The sequence below is a fragment of the Melanaphis sacchari genome, unplaced genomic scaffold (assembly GCF_002803265.2).
Source record: "Melanaphis sacchari strain LSU unplaced genomic scaffold, SCAv2.0 Contig113_pilon_pilon, whole genome shotgun sequence".
NCBI classification, from domain to species: domain Eukaryota; kingdom Metazoa; phylum Arthropoda; class Insecta; order Hemiptera; family Aphididae; genus Melanaphis; species Melanaphis sacchari.
In genome coordinates this window covers 631,400-652,728 of record NW_020270439.1, presented here as the reverse complement: position 1 = coordinate 652,728, position 21,329 = coordinate 631,400, and the positions used below count along the sequence as shown (strand labels likewise).

At 27.5% G+C, this 21,329-nt stretch overlaps 2 protein-coding genes across 2 annotated transcripts; one reads left to right on the top strand and one right to left on the bottom strand.

The window, feature by feature from the left end:
* The first annotated feature begins 1,199 nt into the window (after positions 1-1,199).
* On the top strand, positions 1,200-9,009 carry LOC112603914 (chromosome-associated kinesin KIF4). Its single transcript, XM_025352735.1, has 21 exons — positions 1,200-1,598; positions 2,496-2,728; positions 2,813-3,003; positions 3,712-3,855; positions 3,932-4,032; positions 4,095-4,297; positions 4,366-4,541; positions 4,603-4,782; positions 4,845-4,970; positions 5,038-5,387; positions 5,459-5,603; positions 5,679-5,900; positions 5,968-6,156; positions 6,226-6,364; positions 6,796-6,932; positions 7,051-7,164; positions 7,222-7,467; positions 7,526-7,609; positions 7,673-7,861; positions 8,224-8,300; positions 8,838-9,009. The coding sequence occupies exons 2-21, from the start codon at positions 2,506-2,508 to the stop codon at positions 8,896-8,898; spliced, it is 3,297 nt and encodes a 1,098-aa protein (XP_025208520.1). The 5' UTR covers positions 1,200-1,598; positions 2,496-2,505; the 3' UTR covers positions 8,899-9,009.
* Positions 9,010-16,823: 7,814 nt separating this feature from the next.
* On the bottom strand, positions 16,824-17,723 carry LOC112603912. The gene is made up of 3 exons (XM_025352733.1): positions 17,672-17,723; positions 17,114-17,329; positions 16,824-17,026 (listed from the first exon to the last, which is right to left on the bottom strand). The coding sequence occupies exons 1-3, from the start codon at positions 17,721-17,723 to the stop codon at positions 16,824-16,826; spliced, it is 471 nt and encodes a 156-aa protein (XP_025208518.1).
* Positions 17,724-21,329: the final 3,606 nt, after the last annotated feature.

Below are 21,329 nucleotides of genomic sequence, written 5' to 3'. Positions count from 1 at the left end.
TGCCGTCCTAAGGAAGAATGCCGTAAATAGAAAAAAAAATAAAATGAGATTATTCTGTATTACGTTTAACATTACAGTTTTACACGTTTTTTTCAAGTAAAAACTAAAAATGCCGTAACTATGGTTATCCATCGAGAAATGTGTGTTTATAAGAATAGATAGATTATAATAATCCTATGTTATACGCGTGTTAGACAAAGATAGAAAATAGCCGCTTCCAATCTCTTTAAACATGCCAGCGTACCGTCTGCCTTTTATGGACAATTGAAAAATCATTTTAATACATTATTATAGACTATAGTACAGTTTAAATTTCAAGATATATTAAATAATATATTCTAAACCGTAAATAAAGGTCCTAATGTCACGAACATAATGTTGATGAAATGAAATGGATTGGAATCTAAAAATATATTGGTAAAACCTTACTTAAAAATTGGAACTCATACCACCTCGCAATTAAACCATCCAATGAATCTTAAACGTAAGTATTCGATATTTTTCTATGAAATACCTTGGTATTTTAATAAAATAATAGGAATAGTTTTATGTTATGATTATTGTAGCTAGTAGCTACTCTAAAAATATCGGTATCAAATCTCCACTTATATTTTAGAAGCTGTATTTTAGCCTTTAGGTGTTTAGAACTTGCCTACATAGGTGAAGTTTAGACAATATTTTAGGGGTACGCAAAATTATGAAGAGCAAATGCCAGATAGATCCTCGAGTCGTGACCCTTATGGTTTTTAACTCATTTTTTATAACTATATGATTTTAAATCTACACTTATATACAGTAGCTATTTCAATTTAAATTATAGAGGTGTTTTAATTTTTATATTATACTTCTTAGTTCTTAATTCTTGTGTAAAATGTACCTAAATTATATTTGTTAAACAATTTAGTTTATAAATACGCGAATACGCCCAATAGTAGGTACATATTAATTATTATAACAATAATACATATTCATGGTTATATTAAGTACTACGTTTACTACGTTTGTATTTGAACTGGTATGACCATGGAAAAGTTTTCTACATAATAATTAATAATATATAATGGAATAAAAAACGATTTAAAGAAACTACATTTTTTTACATCATCACAAAGACCACATTGAAATTTATCTCATTGTTGGTAACACTGTCGAGGTAACTGTCAATTCTTAAATTCAAATGTAAATTTTGTAATCGTAAATACGTTTACGTAGTGAACTAATCGGATATTCGAAATTGAAATACTGACTATGAGTACTGGTCACTGAATAGTGGGTACGTTAGTTATTCTTTATTTTTTTTTTATTAACTAATCTGTTTCATGTTTCAACATCCTTGAAAAAGTTAAAAATTCAAAATAACGATTTTAATTAATAATGATACAAGTAGTGATTGTCAGTTAATTTACAAGTTATTAATTATTTCGTGTAAGTCATAATTCGTATAACTGTAATATACCCATCGCTGTTTAGTGTACCAGTATTACTTTTCAGTACTTTTAACTTTGAGTGCAGTGTGTATAATTATAAATTTTACCCATTCTTTTGTCTGTATTGTATACAATTTATCAGGTTTTGTATTTTTAATAATAATTGAAAATGTAAGTAAATCAATAAAATTAATATTGTATAACATAGTTAAGAGAATGACAGTGCTGTATTTGTTACTTTTCTAGTTCATATTCGAAGTGTAATGTAGCAAATTTATGTTTGTTTTATTGTTAAAGTGACATAACCTATTAAAAGTAAGAATATTATCAACCTAGGTTATCTCCTAAGATTTTTAATTATTTTAAATGAATCATAAGTATTTAATATTATAAAATGCACTAAATATAATTTATAATTAAAATATCAATAAAAGATTATTAGATTCCCTAGATAATACTCTTGTCTTGACGATTAATAACAGGTCAATTTTATTCATTAAAATATTAAAACAAACATCAAATTATTTTGTTTGAACAAAAATTTTCTGTAGTTATTTAAGTTAGAGAGAGAAAATAAATAGTTGTTACAAGAGCATACTTAAGGGAGTTTTCTGGTCTGGACCTCCCTCCTATCATTGATTGACAAAATTTTTAATTCTTACATAATATTGTTTAATTTTAATTGTACTTATACGTTTTTATACTTATTTCTTTTACCAATTTAAGAGTTAATGAATCATAATTTTTGGTGTTTTTTTAATAACATAGGTAGTTTATTTTATATTTTTTACAAGTTAAAAAAATTTGAACACCTCTCTTTGAAAAATTCCTTGGTATTCCCCAAAGTTGTCATCTTCATAAGAACCTTAGTATTCATTTTTAAAATTAACCAATATAAAATTTACAATTATTGGTTGTTTGGAAAAAAATTATTATTAGCAATCAGATAAATGGCTTGAATATAATTGGCTATAAAGTTCTTTAAGGATAACTTTATGGTGAAGTGTACTTAGAGTAAATATATTATGAAACAATAGTTAAAAATTTTAATAATTATTTATTTTTCAGTTTTAGTAATATGGATTCAATAAGAGTAGCAATTCGTGTTCGTCCTCTTGTAAAATCTGAATTAGATCGTGGATGTTCAAATTGTGTGTTAGCAGATTCCGTTAACCAGCAGATAATTGTGAATAATAATGCTAACTTAACATTTACATTTAATTATGTATTTAGTCCTGAAAATTCTCAAAACCAAGTTTATCATTCAGCTGTTGAAGATTTAGTTCAAAAATTGTTTAGTGGTGAGAATATAATTTTTTTTTATAGGTTTATATATTTTTATAATTGTTTTCTTATAATAAACTGTGATTCTGATTGTAATTTAGGATATAATGTTACCATATTAGCATATGGCCAAACCGGTTCTGGTAAAACTCATTCAATGGGTACAAATTTTGTAGAGGATGACAATGAAGAAGAAAAGGGTATTATTCCTCGAGCTATCCAAAATATTTTCAATGAAGTGCAAAATAAATCGGAAGAAGCTAAATTTTCAATTAAAGCATCATTTATTGAAGTATTTCATTTTGTTTAAATTTATTTCCTTTTATTAATTTTATCAATATTATAGTTTTTTCTAGTGTGTCATTTGATACTTACTTTTTCTTTCTAATTCAAACCTATACCAAATACTTCTGTATTTTTTTTTAGTATTTTCCTTCTCTGTTAAAGGTCTTCATAACTATCTTTTTTCAAATAAATTTTTCCCTATCATTGCTTTTACTAGTTTGTTTTGACTTCTTCAAGTATACCTAGATCACTGAAGTCTCTTTAATCTTATTTAATCTTTTATATTTGTACTCTAGAATAAAATCTCTAGCTCTGTATTTTTCATTCTCTACTAGTTTTATTTTTGGTTGGTTTGTAGATTATTCTGTATCATTTTTTCTAGTTCTAAATTAAATTAGATAGGTAATACATATTACATTAATAAGTAATTATCTTTTACATATACTTGCTAGTGACATAAATTCATGTATTCAGTACAAAATTAAGAAAAACACAAATCATTTAAATCTTGCACTTCTACAATTCTGTAATTGCTTATAACTTATAAGTAATATATCTATTAGATATGTTGATCTAAAAAATTAAGAGGTATTTTATTTAGTCTTGCTTCTTCAATTCTTCATTTAATTCAAGTTTTGCATATATTGATCATAATAATATAGTGTTATATGTTTAATTGCTTATGTATATTAAATAATTACAAATTAATTTACAGCTTTATCAAGAACAAGTGTATGATCTTTTATCTCCTAATAGAGCTACTCTTGACATTAGAGAAGATGGCCGTGGAATTTGTATTCCTGGTTTAACTGAAATAGGTGTAACTGATTTTTCTTCAACACTTCAATGCTTAGTACAGGTGATTATTTTTTATGATTTGGGTATAGAGATAATTTTTACAATATCTATTCATTAAATGTCTTAACTTGTTTTAGGGTTCTAGTGGTAGAGCAACTGGTGCAACTGCAATGAATGCTCAATCATCTCGTAGCCATTGCATATTTACGCTAACTATTAGTCAAATGCAAGAAAATGGGTATAATATTCTTCTAAATAATCTAATTATTTGTTACTAATTAAGTAATACTTTTTATTTAGAAATAATACAACTGCCAAATTTCATTTGGTAGATTTGGCTGGATCAGAACGAAGCAAAAAAACAAAAGCTACTGGTGAAAGATTTAAAGAAGGTGTTAATATTAATAAGGGTCTCCTGTCTTTGGGAAATGTTATTACTTCCTTATGTGAGAAATCTGCTCATATTTCTTATAGAGATAGCAAACTTACCCGTTTATTGCAAGGTATTTATTAATTTATCAATCAAATGAAAAACAAAACATTTTTATTGTTTTATAAACTTTGTTTTCAGATTCTTTGGGTGGAAATTCTGTTACATTGATGATTGCATGTATTAGTCCTGCTGACTATAATATGGATGAAACTGTTAGTACTTTAAGATATGCTAATAGAGCATTACAAATTAAAAATAAGCCAGTTATAAATCAAGATCCCATTACTGCCCAAATTTCTGCACTTTCCAAAGAAGTAATGAATTTAAAATTTACTTAGATATTCAGTGTTTTATGTTACTTTTTTTTTTATTTAGAATCATGATTTGAAATTAAAAATAGTTGCAATGGAAACTAATGGTTTTGTCAGTTGTCCACCAGAACATATTACATTGCAAAAAACTAATAAGGATTTACAAGAAAAGATTCGTGCTATGAGTCAAGTATTGAGTGAATACATGACACAAAGTGCATCATTAAACATGAAAGCATTATTAGTAAATATTTAATACTTTTCATAATTGGAATTTTGAATTATTAATACTTTTTTTTATAATAGGCTGAAACTGGACGTGATACAATGAAAAAAAATCTTGAAGAATTAAAATTAGATTTTGAAAATGCACTAAAGTGCAATAATTTAGAAGAATTTTACAATATAAAACATAAGATTGGCTCAATTATGGTGTGTCACTTAAAAAAAAAAAGTTGAACGTATTTAAAAATTTAAATGTATTTTCTTCTACCTATAGGATGAGCATAATCGAACTGAAGTAGAAATTAGCGGAGATGACTATGTTACTGCTACTGAAGACATAGATGAAGATGATGTATCTGAGCCAGATAATGAAACTGATCATACTAAGGAACAAATGGTTATGGAAACAATTCAGTTAAATCGCGAACTTAACAAACTGAATAAAGAACTAGCTATGAAGGAACATTTAGCTGCTAAACTAATTGAATCAGTTTCTCATATTGGCGAATATTGTCCTGAAGAAAGTACTGAAGAATTGAAAAATAAACTTGAACAATTAAAACAAGAACGTGATCAATTAGAAGAAGCTCTTAAAGCTGCTCAAACAAACAATATTAATTCTAAGTATGTTTTCTTTATTTTACTTTATAATTTATAAAATTTATATTTTTATAAAATATTTTTTTTTACACAAGGTTATCAGAACAAAGACGTAAAAAGTTGCAAGAGCTTGAGCAAAAAATATCAAATCTAACTAAGAAATGTTTGGAACAAGATCGAATTATTAAGATGAAAGCTAAGAATGATAAAAAAGTAGAAAATTTAAATAATGAAATAAAGGTCAGTTATAGAATTTTAAAAATATTTTCATTATAATTTTTACTTTCTAATTTAATAATATGGAATTTATTTTAGAGTATTAAAGTTATGAAAGTAAAATTAATTCAACAAATGAAAAGTGAAAATGAAAAATTTAGGCAGTTTAAGTTAGAACGTGATCGGGAACTTTGTCGATTAAAAGAAAATGAACGTAAACAAAAAAATCAAATGATTCGTATGGAACGATTACATGTTAGGCAACAAGCAGCTCTGAAACGTAAATTAGAGGAAGCTGCAAATGTTAATAAAAGACTCAAAGTAATTTCATTGGTTATATATTACAATAAATTAGTTATCTCTTTAAATATATATAATTATTGTTTAGGACGCTCTTGCAGTTCGTAAAGCTATTGAGGTTAAAAGAGATGAGGCATTTATGCCAAAAGCTCAGCGTATTCAAAAATGGGTAAATGAAGAGTTGGATGTACTAATGAGTACAGTTGATGCGGAAAAAACTTTAGAGCAATTGGAAATAGACCGAGAAACTATATATAAAATGATACAGAGATGTGAAGTAATAAAAAATATAATATTTAATAATTATAACTGTTTTATTTTACATGGTAATGATTAATATTTTTAGGAACAACTGGAAACAACAGGACTCACAGATGAATTTAAATTCAGTTTAAAAATGGATAAAAATGAAATAACTGAAGAATTACAGTTAAGAACTGCTCAGATAATGGAACTTAGACAAAAAATATTTGATAGTAATGAAGGTATGCATCATTTAAATAAAACCATTAACTAAATATCTGTATTATTAGTTTCATTTTTTTGTATTATTTAAGTTTTGGAGAAAACGTTATTTTTAATTGTTAATTAGCTTAATTCTTTGTCTTATATTGGTACAAAATAATGGTATTTTTTTTGATATTTGAAAGTATGAGAAAAAAAAAATGTTTAATTTATATACTTTTAGTATTAGATTTGTGTTGCTTTATGTGTCTTAAGGCTAATTTACTTTCTTTAAAAATTGTTCTATCTTTATTCAATTAATATTGCTTGATTCAAGAAAATTAATTTAATGTTATCATGAAAAAATACCAATCTATCCATTTATTATTCATAGATCAAATTTATTGTAATTTTTGACTTTTAATAAGTATAGATGTGGTATTATTTTTAAATTAATTATCTATTTTTACAGAATTGATGAAAAAAAATCGTTTTGATCATTTAACAACTATTGCTGATACCAAAACTGCTTTAAAACATGTATTCCATGTTGCTGCCGATAATAGGAGAGCTATGTTAGAATTACAGAATCAAATCGAGGATCTTAAAGTACGATAATTTTTAGGTTTATTATTTATTAATTAACATTAATAATTTTGCAATTGCTAAAAAAGAATTAATTTGATATTATTAAAATAGTTAATATTTTTGAGAATTTTTATTTTAGGCATCTTTACTTGAAAAGGAAGATATTATTAAAAGTGGAGAAAAAAAAATATTAGATTTAATGAACAAACATCAAAAGCAAGTGGAACAACTTCAAAAAGAATATGAAGACAATGTAATACTATTTTTAAAGTTATGGTATCAAAAATAATTAACTAAATATTAATTTTAGATTCTAGTTTTACTGAGACAATTGAATGAAAAAGAGAGAGTATCAAATGGAGGTAATGGTGGTGAATTTGCAGAACGATTTAGGATCTATGATGATCAACTTAGTAAATTTGAGCAGCTAAGAGATGAATTAAATCAAAAAGACAAGTTAATATTAGATCTTCAAACAGTTGTAAATAATGGAATTGGTTCACATCATTCAAAGTCTTCAAAATCTAAAAATATGAATACTTCCCCTATAACTCCAGTAGGTTAAACTGTGATTATTTTTAGATGTGATTCATAATTATTAATTATTGTTATAGACTAACATTGAGGTTGATGATACCAAAGAGAATTGTGTAGATATTACACCATTACGTCGACGTTTAAACAAGCTAAAACGAGAAGTAATTTAATACAATTTATCAATATACACTAGAATTTATTAAAACAACATTATAAAACTTTAGAGCAGGATGTTTGAACCTTCCGAAGAACGTGCAAACCGCTTGAATTTAAAGAGGAATGCTGAAGGACAACCTATGTGTTTATGCATTAAAAATTGTTTAAAAAATATTTGTATGTGTCAAAAAAAGAATTTGTCATGTTCCAAGTATTGTAAATGTTCTGCTGCAGTGTGCACTAACAGACATTCGCCTGTAAGTCTTGTAATTTGATTTTAGAGAATATTTTATTGGACATTAGGATATTTTTTTAATTTAAATTAAATGATTCAACAATTTTAGTAGTAATAATTTTTTTATTTATAAAAAATATTTAATTGACTTGCATCTTAAAGAAAAAAAAATTATTTTATTTCATTTTTTAAGAAATTTAATAAAAAGTGATAGTAATGATTATTATATTGAATTAATCCCAATTAGTTTCTGCAATGATTTTCATAAAGAGTTTGTTAATACATATAATCTATATACATATATTTAGAACAAAATGCTTCAGATACTATTAGTTTAATCACTAAATTATAATAATAGAAAAATATATTTATATTTTATTGCAGAAACATGAACCTATCCAAGAAGAAGAAGAAGAAGAAACTTTTGAGAATGTTTTGAATCAAACATTTAAAAAACCAAAGTTAGTATGATTATTTTATCCTTTTTATAGTATTTAGTAATTTATTATTTTTTAAATTTGTTTTTAATTGTCCCTCTAATGAGCAATATAAAATGTATTGCTCTATCACTAAGTAAGTTACATTTACAGTGTTGAAATTAAACATTAAATATTTTTAATATTTAAAATTGTATTTTATATTATAATCACGTGACTAAGATGTGTAGTTTCAAATGCATACTGGTATATCATATTTTACTAATTTAAATTAAAATAATACCAAAAATTAGTTTTTATGAGTTATATACCACAATATTTAATACCAACGCTGAGTTTCTGTAATAAAATCATATATTTTAAACTAATAAAATTTGTAGAAATAGTCAAGAAATGACTAGTAAAGGTTCTTTAGGATATAAAGTTGTATGTTTTTGTGTTAGTTTATGTGTAATTATGAAATATTATCTAATTATTTTTATTTAAAAGTTTTGTTGTGATATAAAGATGTTAGTTCAATGACAGGATTATAACAAATAATTAATATATTTTATTTTTTAGAACTGAATTGTCCACAATAGCAGACATAGCAAATGAAACATATGATAAAATTTTAGTATAATAAATATAATTTGAATAATATTAATGTAGATAAATAACATTTTTAATTTATACTCTTGTATCATGTTTCATTTTTAGACCAACTCTAATTTATTTATTTATTTATTTGTTTTATTGGATTAATTTTTCTACATTTGGATATTTTAGTATAATATGTACATGTATATATCAATTTTATGTGATTATTTTATTTAGTTTTTATTATATTTTATAATTAATAAATTAAAAATGTATTGTAAATTTCCTGTTTCCTTAATAATAATTTTTAAGACATCTGCTACATTATCTAACTATAAAAAATATATTAAGTTTGCTATGTGTTAAGGTAATTGTAAATTTTGTTAAATGATTTTTATCATAGATTAACATATTCTATTGTCTTATAATTTTCCATTGATTAATATTTAACAATAGTCAAATTTTATTAATATTAAAAGGTAGTTTTTTGAATTTATGTGTTTTTTCTTGTGTAAGTATTATAGTGCGTAAGGTCCCTGCAAACGTGTCATTTTCAAGGAGTTGTGTTTGACCGTTAGGGTCAGTGTTCGTCTTTGTGTGCAGTAAATGATCATTATGATTTATAAGTGTGTATACTACCCTACTACTACCCAATGAACAGTCATTGCTTTTCTTTTCTGATTTTTCAACAGTCGGACATAAAAATAACACTAAATATGAATATATATGTATATTTTAACGCGCAATTTGTATATTACATTGTAATTTATACTGTAAATAAAATAGTAAATATAATTTATATTACCTATATTATTAAATATTAAAAATCAATTTATGAATGTTAAATAACCATAGTATTGACAATAATTAAGTTACTTATAGTGATTTGATTTAGATAATGTTAAGATGTTTGAGTTGGTAGAATAGTTTACTTTACATCGGTTGGAACACTTTTACCGTTTTTTGCAAATTTTTAACGAAAATTAATATTTTATTTAAAGTACAATATGTGCTTCCATCAATTCAAAGTTAACTTTACCGATTCAAACATCTTTACATTTTTTAAATCAAACCATTAAAAGTACTTAAAATTTTATCTGTCGCTATGGTCGATTTTATGAAAAGTTAATAAGGTTTGCAGGGGCCTTAAATCCTAACTGGTCAACTGTACTTATAAATATTATCACGGATTATAAAAAAATACAATTTTTGTCTGTATAACAGTAAACGGATTACGGAAAATTTAAAATTTAAAAAACCAATGGTAATACTGCTACATAAAGGTCATGGGGACCTTGATTGGCTTGATTCCATTGGTTTTATAATATAAAAAATAAAAGTTAATGATAGTATCAACTACCAAGAACCTATATTTTTTATGTTCTGTTGTCAACTCTACCAACAAAATAGTATACGTTCGGTTGCCTAACTAAATCGCCTTGAAGACCAACTCTACAGTTAATCGAACTCCCCGTGAACTGCACAGTGCATATACGCCACATAGACATCAGCCATAGCCCATAGTTATAAATTATAATGTAGGTGCCTAGTCAGTGAAAACAGTTGACTACCTTGCGAGTTTTATTTTCTTAATGCGTAATATATTTTAATATTACTTATGTTAGATTTTTTTTCGGATCATTTAACATATGTTTTTTCGGAGTGATAGGGAAAATTGTTCATAATATTAAGTGCGTATTTTGTTAGTTTTGAATGTTGTGGATTAGAACGAAATATAAGCAGAATTAGCTTTGTTCGTTAATGTATAATTCCTCTGTTTTGATCCGATCGAACTTATCCAGGCGAATAAACTTTCACAACTGTATATTGACGTTAATATTGAGTGTGCTTGAAATAAAACACTTTTTTTTTAAATAGGTACCTACAACATATCATATCTGGAAGCAAGTTTCAAAACTTACAACATTTTATATTTAGTAACTTACTATAGAGACTTGAGCTTTACGTTACTATTTATGATATCATTATTTACTACCAATAGTCTATACCTATGTGGTCTATGTACATACAATGCATTTTTCAAAATATTTGATTTAATTTTAACCAATTTTACTACGAACCAATATTCATTGTTCTATGGTATGTCAGTATTATCTTATATAGACTTATAATGGATAGTAACATTTTAAGAAATAATATTCTAATACTTATAGCGTGCAATTTATTTTTGGTTAAAGTTAGTTTAACCTACCATATGTCCATATCTATTCTTAATAGAAAAATAAATTACTTCCATACAATACAAATGTCTTCATAGAAGTATAGCTGACGCCTGACAGACAGCTTGAGTGAATCGTTTTTCGATGGGTACAATGGCTTATGATTTATTTTTTCAATCATTTTAATTCAAATTTAATACATCCGTTTTAGTGACCTCAACACGAGGTACACTGTAGATACATAATACTATTAAACAGTGGTATAATTTTAAAATTTGTGTCCGAGAACGAAATTTTCAACGCCTCCCTCTCATCTAGACATTATACAACGAGATTTAAGAAGGGGAGTGCATTCATCTTACTAAAATTATTTAATACATTTTTTAAAAATATTATCGCATGTCTTATTAATTTAAAAAAAAAACATTGTATTACTTCAGGCCTGCAAAGTGAACTGACCATGGTACTCCTGCACCTTCTGAACCTTATGCAGTTATGCCATTATTACTATATAGTAGTGCGACTTCCCCATTTTTTATTTTTTATCGAAGGTGATAGCAAAATTGTAACTTAAATACGGTATTGTAATATTTGTAATACTATATTGTCTATAATTTAAACCCAATTAATATCTATAGAGTATTATACAATCTATCTATCTATCTGTATTATTAAAATGTGAGACAATTTTTTTGTCAAGTCATATCTGAAGTTTTACGCATAATTGATTTTTATTTTTTTGTTTTTAATGAAAGTGCTCGGTAATAATTTTTAGTGGAGGACTGGTGTGACGTCACGCCAACCCCCCTGAAGGGTTTTTGATATATCTTAGCCCCTTTGATCGTACAAATTTAGTGCCACTGCGTACAAATTCGTACAAATGACGTTCTAAATGATAAAATAATATAATTTCCATATTTTTAAAAAGAGGGCTGGTGTGACGTACGTAATCATAACCCTCTACAAAGATAAATAACTATAATAATACCATTTACTGCTGCGCTATCGTCATCGGCAAAACCTATATTAAATATGGGTTATTCAAATAATCTCTTTTTACTTACTAGGCGTAAATTTTCAATAAGAATTGTTTTGCTATAACAATAAACAAAGCACAGAGACAAAAATTAAATCAAATAGAGTTGTATTTGCCCCAATCTATATTTAGTCATGGCCAAATTTATGTAACCATGTCCAGAGTTAAATCTTTTGAAAAATTAAAAATACAAATAATACCAAAAAACAAAAAAAGATACAATGAATATAGTTTTTAAAGAAGTTCTATAATATAATAGTAATACACAAATACATTACAATTTTCATTTAACTGTCAGTTTGTTTGTGTTGGATGAAATATTTACAGTTTTTTCCGCATAAATATATTATGCGTATATTTATATAGGTAGTTTAAGAACTTAAATTAATTTCCATTTTATGGTTTTTCCTAAATATTATTGTCGTATTATTATAACTATAAGTATATTCATTGTTCATATATTATATAATTATTCAAAAATCTTATTTTTTTTACTGTAACCCGGCAACGACGGGTAATTCAGCTAGTTAATTTCTAAACGCTGTCTAAGAAGTAATAATGTTCTTGTGTCATATGTGCAAGTCGTAACAGCAGTATAAACAATTTGTACGAATGTTTACTTGGGATGTGTACGGTTTTAGCTTATTCGTAAAAAACACATAGAAGTGTGTATAAGTTTATCAACCAGTTACATATTCTCATAATGTTATACTCGTATATGCATGCCATTATCTTTATGGTATTAAATTTAAATTTATTAGACATTAGTGTTCCAATTGGAAATTTGGATAATATATTTATTGTACCTATATGTTGTTGAAGTGTTACCTAAGTTGTGTGAATACTGAATAGTTATAACAAAGTTATATTGCACAATACATAATAAATAGTCTAATAGTGGAAAATTGATTTTTCCTAATTAATGTTTAAATTGTGTACATTTCGAGTATAGAAATTACATATTAAATTTTGTCGATAAACTGCTCTCGCGACTTGTAACTACATAAATCATACTAATTTTTCCATTAAAATGTGGTGCTCATTATAACTTAATGTAGGTACGTACTACGTAGTATGCGTTATTATATAGTAAAAAATAAATAAAACAAATTGCTACTGGCTGCAACTCTATTAAAATTACAATATCTGCTCTTTTGTTTTTACACATAAAACTATACTGAAATTTTACTTTAAAATTTAAACGTACTTAGGGTAAATAGTTATTTACACGTTAAACAGGTAATCACGCACGCAATTACCACGCCATTATACTATGCCACACAATTGATCAATATTTTAGTTTTATTTTCAATATAATATTTGACTATATTATGAAAGTATATATTATATACAATACATAGATTTTGTTGAGAAATATTTCACCAAAATATTTACAATATGTTTATCATAAACACTGATTTTCAATAAATTAACCTACTGTACATTTACATCGCCCATGTACATTTTCACAGCCATCGAAATAGCGTGCTTATACATCTAAATATGAATATTCCTGCAACCGTATCATCATTTATTCAATCACGAATCGTTTGTAGCCGTATTAAACGTACAACGGTTAGATATATAACTATAGTCTACGATGTAAGTTAAAACTTATATTGTTTTAAAAATATATTCCAAATGCGTGATGAACCCTACTATCCCACATATGTGTGTAATGTATATAATTATTGTTATATAGTTTTCGCAGGCTGTATAAATCTTCTACCGGCCATCTCTGGGTTTGACGGGTTTTGCGAGAATAATGTTTATACTAACTGTACTTTGTATATATATATATATAGATTTTATATTAAGTCCATACGATATAAGTCCGTAACGTAAAACGCCCTTTATGTCCGAGGGGTGATCTCGCGCAGTGTCCGGTGCGGTCGTCGAGCAATGCAATATAATATATTATAATACAATTCGGGCAGGGGAAGGGTGGAGGCGGCCGCGTTTGGATCAGTGTTATTTCCGCACCCGAGTAAAACGCATTGCGATTGCCAATTAATGGAAAATAACTAATTAAGTAATAACTAATAACTATACAATATTGGGTGCAATAATCGTGTTTAAAACTCTTTAAATCTTCGATTAACGATTATATTCGTTGCGCAGTGACTATATAAATGAATGACTGTAAATTGTTTTACACTGTATACGAGTAGATTATATTGGTATTATAACATACTTACCATAATAGGGGTGATATTATCGAGGCACCCCAGGAGCTCAGAATTTCGATCTCGGGATCATATCATTTTTTTGTAACTCTTTAATTGTAATTAATTTCAACCGTACACAATTTCGAAATTTATCATCTATATTATTAGGTTAGGTTTGGAATATAATGGTACAACAAAATCTGATGTTGGCTTTTGATGCAACTGTGATCGGTGTGAAATTTCATACAAAAAATAGTTGTTGTAAACATATAAATATTTTAAACAGTTATACAGCCAATAATTGAAACAGTAGACTTGTCAATGCCAAACGATTTAATATTTAATGGTAGCCGATTGGTAGGTATATTGTGTTCAAAACATTTACCAATTATCTTTGGTTGATTTTGAATTTTTACGTGCGTGAATATTTAATATTTAACAAATAAATCACAATTAATTTTAAAAATTTAATGAAAAATTGAATTGTTTGTTGATAGATCTGTGAAAAATGAGAAATTTTTCAAAATTGTATTTTATCATTACATGAACAATAAAACACGAAATATTAAACACATATAAGATATATTACCTATATACGATATACTCGTACGTATATTCAACACCATTGCGTAAGTATATTTAGTCTATTAAATACACTACAATTATAACCGTTATAGGTATCAAAGCCGGGGAACAATACAGAATACTTATCGGTTTAGTTGAATTTATGTGGAGGTTATTTCAAATGTTATATGTATTTGAATTTTGGAAGGTTCATATAAATAAAACAAATTTGTTTTGATATTTATAGTTGATAAAAAGGAGACAACCGAAAATACCTTTCAACAATTTTTGATATTTTAGGTATGTGGAAGACACTGTTTGATTGATGGTACAATGTTACACAAAATATTGTATTATTATTATCATCATCGTTGTTTTTAATAAAAAACAATTATTTATTTCGACCATGACGCTATTTTTTATAAAAATTTTAATAAGATTAATAAATAATTATTGTTATTGAACCAAGTGCCGTAAGTCATAACGGACAATTGTCGGCTGGCACCACGTAGGGAGGGTGTTTGTGCGGACGCCTCGCACCGAACGTGAATTTTTTTGGCTGACAACGCTCAACGCACCCGTTGGCGGACACTGTGAGGTACGCATGTGGTGTGTTCGTGCAGACATTGACCGGTTGTGATGATATGCCGAACGTTCTGGCCGGTGCGCGGTTTTTATACACATTGGCATTCGTCGAGTTGTAGGCCGCCGGCCCAGGACTTCTGGCGCCCGTCGCCTCGATACCCCAATCCTTGGTCCTCCATTTTCTAGCGTACAGAAACAGAAAAGGTAACGATGATGTTGTACTTGATACCTGTACGATAAATATATCGAGAGACGCGATCTAATCGATCGGCGTAACAATAACGAGGAGGTAGTATTATTTCTGACGGGTATGGCTGGCCGCTCTGTAGAACAGCGGTTCCCAAACTTTTTCAGTCTCGGAGTCTTTTTTTAAGGAGAAGTTTCTCGTGGAGCCCCAAGAAATATTTAACGTTCATTTGCATTTGCCTGTGTTCTATGAAGCATAATTAACACGAACTGTATACATACGGATAATAATGAACGGAGCCCTTGGGAAACCATTGCGGAGCCCCAAGGGCTCCGCGGAGCACAGTTTGGGAACTGCTGCTGTAGAAGTATGTTCTTACGATTACACGAAGAACTTAATGTTTTTATTCATTCGAACTGTGTACAAGCCGCCATGATAGTTTATTTTTCTTATCAATTTTGATGTACGATAGCAATAACTAAAGAGCTAGGATTTTAATGACCTAAAAAATATACAAAAATGCACCAAAAAATATATGCAAAAATTACCTAAAACTCTAAAAAAAGTATTTAAACGAGCAAAAAATAATTTAATTTTAAAATAATTATTATTTATTCATTTTTATTTTACACAAAATAGGTAAAAATTTGTTTTAGGAAGTAAATTCAACAAATATATTCAAATTTGAGTTGACAATTGATTACATTACTTTTTTAATATAAATGAACTAGAGTAGGTACCTAATTGGGATACCTATACAACACATATTAAAAAAAAGCTTAAAATAAATGAAAATGAGTTTAAACACATAAAATTAACGTAATATTTGTAAAAATAACATTAAAAATGCAAAAAATACAAATAAATGCAAAATAAAAATTACATATTCTAAATTGTTATACAATAAAACAAAATTGGTTTTGGTTAGAACTGTATAGCACTTAAAGAAAAAATGCAAGTCATCAAAATCCTTGCTCTAGTAATAACTATTAAGTAAATAAGTCTTTGTAAATTCTGAACTTTGTGTATGGTGGACATTGCAGATCATTGAGCTCATAAATATATTTTTTGATACTCGAAAGTTTCTAATGTTTTTAGTGATGAAGTTACAAGGTTAGTACACTTTCGATAACAATTTTTCACAAATCTCGGAGTTATTATTACAATTTTTTGTTATCTGTAAAAACACCTGTGCCTCGTGCATATTGTATCATATTGACAATCCGCTGACTGCAGTGCATTTAAAACTCACATTGTGTATCCTTTTCGCCTACTCTTGATCGACGACCGATGCTCGTCGCGTAACGAGTACGCATTGGGTGACGGACCAATATTTCTCTCTCTGTCTGTCAGGGATGTTAAAGGTAACAACAACTTTGGAGTTGGCGCTCGTTTCAAATTCGGAAAGCACGGCAAGTAGGCAGCTGGTCCTGGACTCTGCCCGTAGTCATCTATAATGGTATTGTACGAAATTATTATAATTTTATGTATATAATATAAACTAGTTATTTGTTTTTCGAAAAGATCAGTGCACACACTTTTATCGAGTATCAATCCAATCTTAACCTTGGTATTCGTGAATCGACCGTGCCGCGTGATTTGGTCCACTTTGTACACCGGTCCGGGGCTCGAAACGTAAATTGGAAAATCGATTTGGCCTCTCAGAGAGAATGCAGGGGATTGCCAAAAACTTTGGTCAGTTTTCTTTGGAATACCGATCGTTGGAGCCAGGTGATACGCATTGGGCGCGGGACCTTGAAGCCAATATATATTTTATATAATACGAGTAAAAAAAATTAATGAATATTTATTTCTAAAGAAATCATAGAAAAATATTGAAAACAATTTATTAGTGGTTTTTAAACGATTAACGAGTTTTATTTATTTATCTATTTATAGGTAATTTAACTTTATATTATTAAATGAATTTATGTTATACATAAACTGTAATAAAAAAGTGATTTTCAATGGACCTTAATACTAAAATACTGTGATAGTATGACTACAATTAATTAATAGTAATTTATTATTATTAATATTAATTTTAGATTTTAATATTTATAACAACTTTATTTTTTACTGATAAAATATTTTACTTAACGAGGTATCCATATTTTCAAAACATTTATCGTACGACTTTTTCGTCATTTTTAAAATAAATTTTTTTAATATTGTTTAATAGAATAGATGATTAAAAAAAAAAAACGTGAAATTTAATTATTGATATATTTCTATGGAAATAACGAATGTCTTATAAAAACGATGGGAAAATTTACATTTGGTTTATGATCATAGGTATAAAAGATGCATTAATATAGTTTACAATTTAATGTTAAGTTACAGTGTAGGTTAAATTGTAGAAGAAAAAATTTTGAGGTTAATAAGTTAGCTATTACGAGATATAGTTACACAGATTTATATTGGTGGTGTATTAATTATTACATAGCATTCGCTTCCTATACTGGTCAATAGGATTTACAGAAACAGAAAAGGTAATTACATCTTTTCAGACACTAAATGGAGTGATTTGCAATTATTAAATGTGCACTATTTTATTTTTTACTTATTAGTAATATTTTTAACGATAACTAAAGATATTTTCAAACATCACACATAGGCTCGACATTTGATTAAATATACGCCATCAAATTATCATCCAACAACATAATACTATACTTACAATTTGTTTTCTGTTTTCATTCAGTTTAGACAGATTTGCGCGATGTTCTAGAAACCTGCGTATACTGCGCAATACAGGCAGGTGTGAAAGTGTGAAACTCTAATGATTATAAATATAGTCATACAGATACCGCATAATATAAGTACTACTTGGCACTTATCGTACAATGTATCTTTGGAAACAAACGTGTGCGAAGTACGAAGGCATTGGTGTATGACATGTTTAATATACCTTTAGTAAGTATATAAAAGGTGTATAATCACGTGCGTGTGTTATGTTTATTATAGTCTTCATTCGTATATTATATTTGCTTGTAAAAAAAAAGTAGCGTTTAGGAAAATTATTATTGTGTGCACTTGCGGTGTATAGACACAATATGTATGATACGTAGTTATACAGTTCTGCAGACGGTGGTCGGTTAGCAAAGTGTATAATATTATTATTGAACTGTGAGCATGGGGGACGTCTGTCGGACTGTGAGAACTTTGTCGCGCTATATATTATTATATATTTTTACGAGTGGTTGAAAAAAAGAAAAATAATCGTCGTCGAAACGTATTTATTTTTTTATCATCATTATTATTCCGAATGAATGAAACCCACTCGTAATCCATCAGACAAATCCGCAAGGTTTTCTGCAGCCGCAGGTGACGACGACGACAACGAACGCCGCTCAGACATATAGGTACATCCTATCATAAAATATATAAACCTATATAATATGCTATACACACACACACACACACACATATATATATTATATATATATATATATATATATATATTATTATATTATATATAATAATCGCGTACATCCAAATCACTATGTTATATTCATCTATGCTGAAGTATCGAGGATATATATACATGCGGTGGTGTACAAACCGTGAGTACGTATAAGTATATATACTTATTTAATGGGGCGGTAGTGTGGAGGGGAGGAGGGTAAACCACAGACTGCGTATTTCAAATACGTGCGAAAACCGTCATCATAACGCGTTTATTGTGGTCGACACAATGATGCACCATATTATTATAATATATATGCATTATACGAATAAGTAAATCGGATTGCGGGCCAAACGCCGATATTATTTTATTTATCAAATGGGACTGTATGAGAGGTGTTTTTTTTTTGATCGATCCAAAATGGACATGACTCCTGTAGTCGTCTACCGCGGCGCAGTCTCTGCATTGTACCTAGTTGTATGTGTATATAGGTACAGGAAGGTACTCATAATATATATGTATATATCTACTGTGTGTTTTCTCAGGTGCTCGCTCGAATCACTGTCACCGCTCGTCAAACTGACCACACGCATCCGGCTGGAATTATACAATATATTACTACCTACCTTATATATGCACTCGTACTCATCACGCCCAACACATATAATATGTGCACGCATGTACCTACATATTATGCGTGCGGGCTACAGCAGGTAACAGCGACGTATGTGCATGTGTATCCTTTAATATTATTATATTATTATTATATCGTATTGTTCCGTAATACAAACATTTATCCAGGGGCTATATTATACGATCGTTTATACAGCTATACAGTTTCGTATATATTATGTAAAGGTGCGTAAATGCACTATGCGTACGAATACCTATGTTATTATGAATGACAGCAGTGTACATATAGTTACAGTAAATATCAATATACCACGACGGTCGAATGTATTATTGTAGAGCAAATTTAAATACATATTTTTAACAACACTCTACACTTGCACTTATAATATGTGTCATCGTCTATATTAATAGTCAGCATCGTAAGTTTTAATGTATATAAATATGTGATGGGATATTGTGATATTTCCAAAAATTCTAAAAAGTAGATGAAATATTCGTTTTGACTTAATATATTATTATTTAGCCAATGATATAATAACAACTTCATTAAATACTACTCTACTGAATTGGGGAGCTTTACGCATTGTACAAAACGTAGAATTGGAACTGTCTTGTAGTTTAGATTAAAGCATATAGCCAGCGAAGTTTGCTTGTTTGTATGACTGTGTGCAATAATAATAAAAGATTTCTGTAATAGGACTTTTCACTATAAATGGAAATTATTGTCTTAAGATGTAAAATATGAACTTTTTAATTTATAGTAAATTACACAGTAGTGTAGTGAGTCAGTGTTTAGTTGATAAGGCTACGAGGAAAATATTTACTTATGTTTGTGAAGTTTCTGTTCACAGTTTTGATAAATATTATTTTAACAGTTGAGACTTTGGCGTTAGGGAGCATCTATTTTTAGAATTGTAAATGCAAAACTTCCATTGTCTAGTGAAAATTTAAAAATTAATTTATCATTATTATGAATCCCAATTCACGATTATTCGTTAAACTTAATAATGTAAAATTAGTAATTATATTTTAATTCTTCAAGATATTAAAATTTAATGTATGAAACAAACAGATTTAATCACTTCTTATTTAATTTTAATAATGCAAATCGTTAATCAGTGAATACATTGTCATTATTATTTAAATATGGCCAATATTTTAATACGTATCTTGTATATCAAGTAGTATCTACAGTTTTAAAATACATAATATACAAAATAGCTTATTCCTTTGTAAGTAATAAATAGTAATATAGAAAATAGTTCCGAAAAATACTGTTTGGTTTGGTAAAAAAATTAACTTGAATTAAAAAAAATATTTAAATAATAAAAAAATGGCATGTGTGGAGAACTTAAAAATTTATAAACAGTATTTAATTTTTAAAATATAAAAATTGACACAAACACATAATAATTAATTTTTAAATATTATTTTTTGATTTTTTATTATTTTCGTGATCTTTTTATATGATTATATTTTCATGAATCTGTCATAAGTTTATTTCTTATTTGAATTTTTGGCAAATACATGAATTTATCGTCAAAAAATAAAAACTATATAATATAAACATATTTTTAATAAACAAAATATATTACGCTGAATAATATTATTAAGTTATATGGTTATTTTTGATAAAAAAAAATAAATCGTCTAATTTAAGTGAGTAATTATTATTCATGGCTTTTCGTTAAGGCCCTTTGTAAGTCAATTGC

Excerpts from the sequence above, each read along its gene's own strand:
- LOC112603912 (XM_025352733.1), bottom strand. The coding sequence starts at position 17,723 with ATGACGAAAAAGTCGTACGATAAATGTTTTGAAAATATGGATACCTCG. Across the intron at positions 17,330-17,671 it reads AAATATGGATACCTCGTTAA|GTCCCGCGCCCAATGCGTAT; the intron begins GTAAAATATTTT and ends ATTGGCTTCAAG. Across the intron at positions 17,027-17,113 it reads TGGATTGATACTCGATAAAA|ATGACTACGGGCAGAGTCCA; the intron begins GTGTGTGCACTG and ends ATACCATTATAG.
- LOC112603914 (XM_025352735.1), top strand. The coding sequence starts at position 2,506 with ATGGATTCAATAAGAGTAGCAATTCGTGTTCGTCCTCTTGTAAAATCT. Across the intron at positions 5,604-5,678 it reads ATTTAAATAATGAAATAAAG|AGTATTAAAGTTATGAAAGT; the intron begins GTCAGTTATAGA and ends AATTTATTTTAG. Across the intron at positions 5,901-5,967 it reads ATGTTAATAAAAGACTCAAA|GACGCTCTTGCAGTTCGTAA; the intron begins GTAATTTCATTG and ends ATTATTGTTTAG.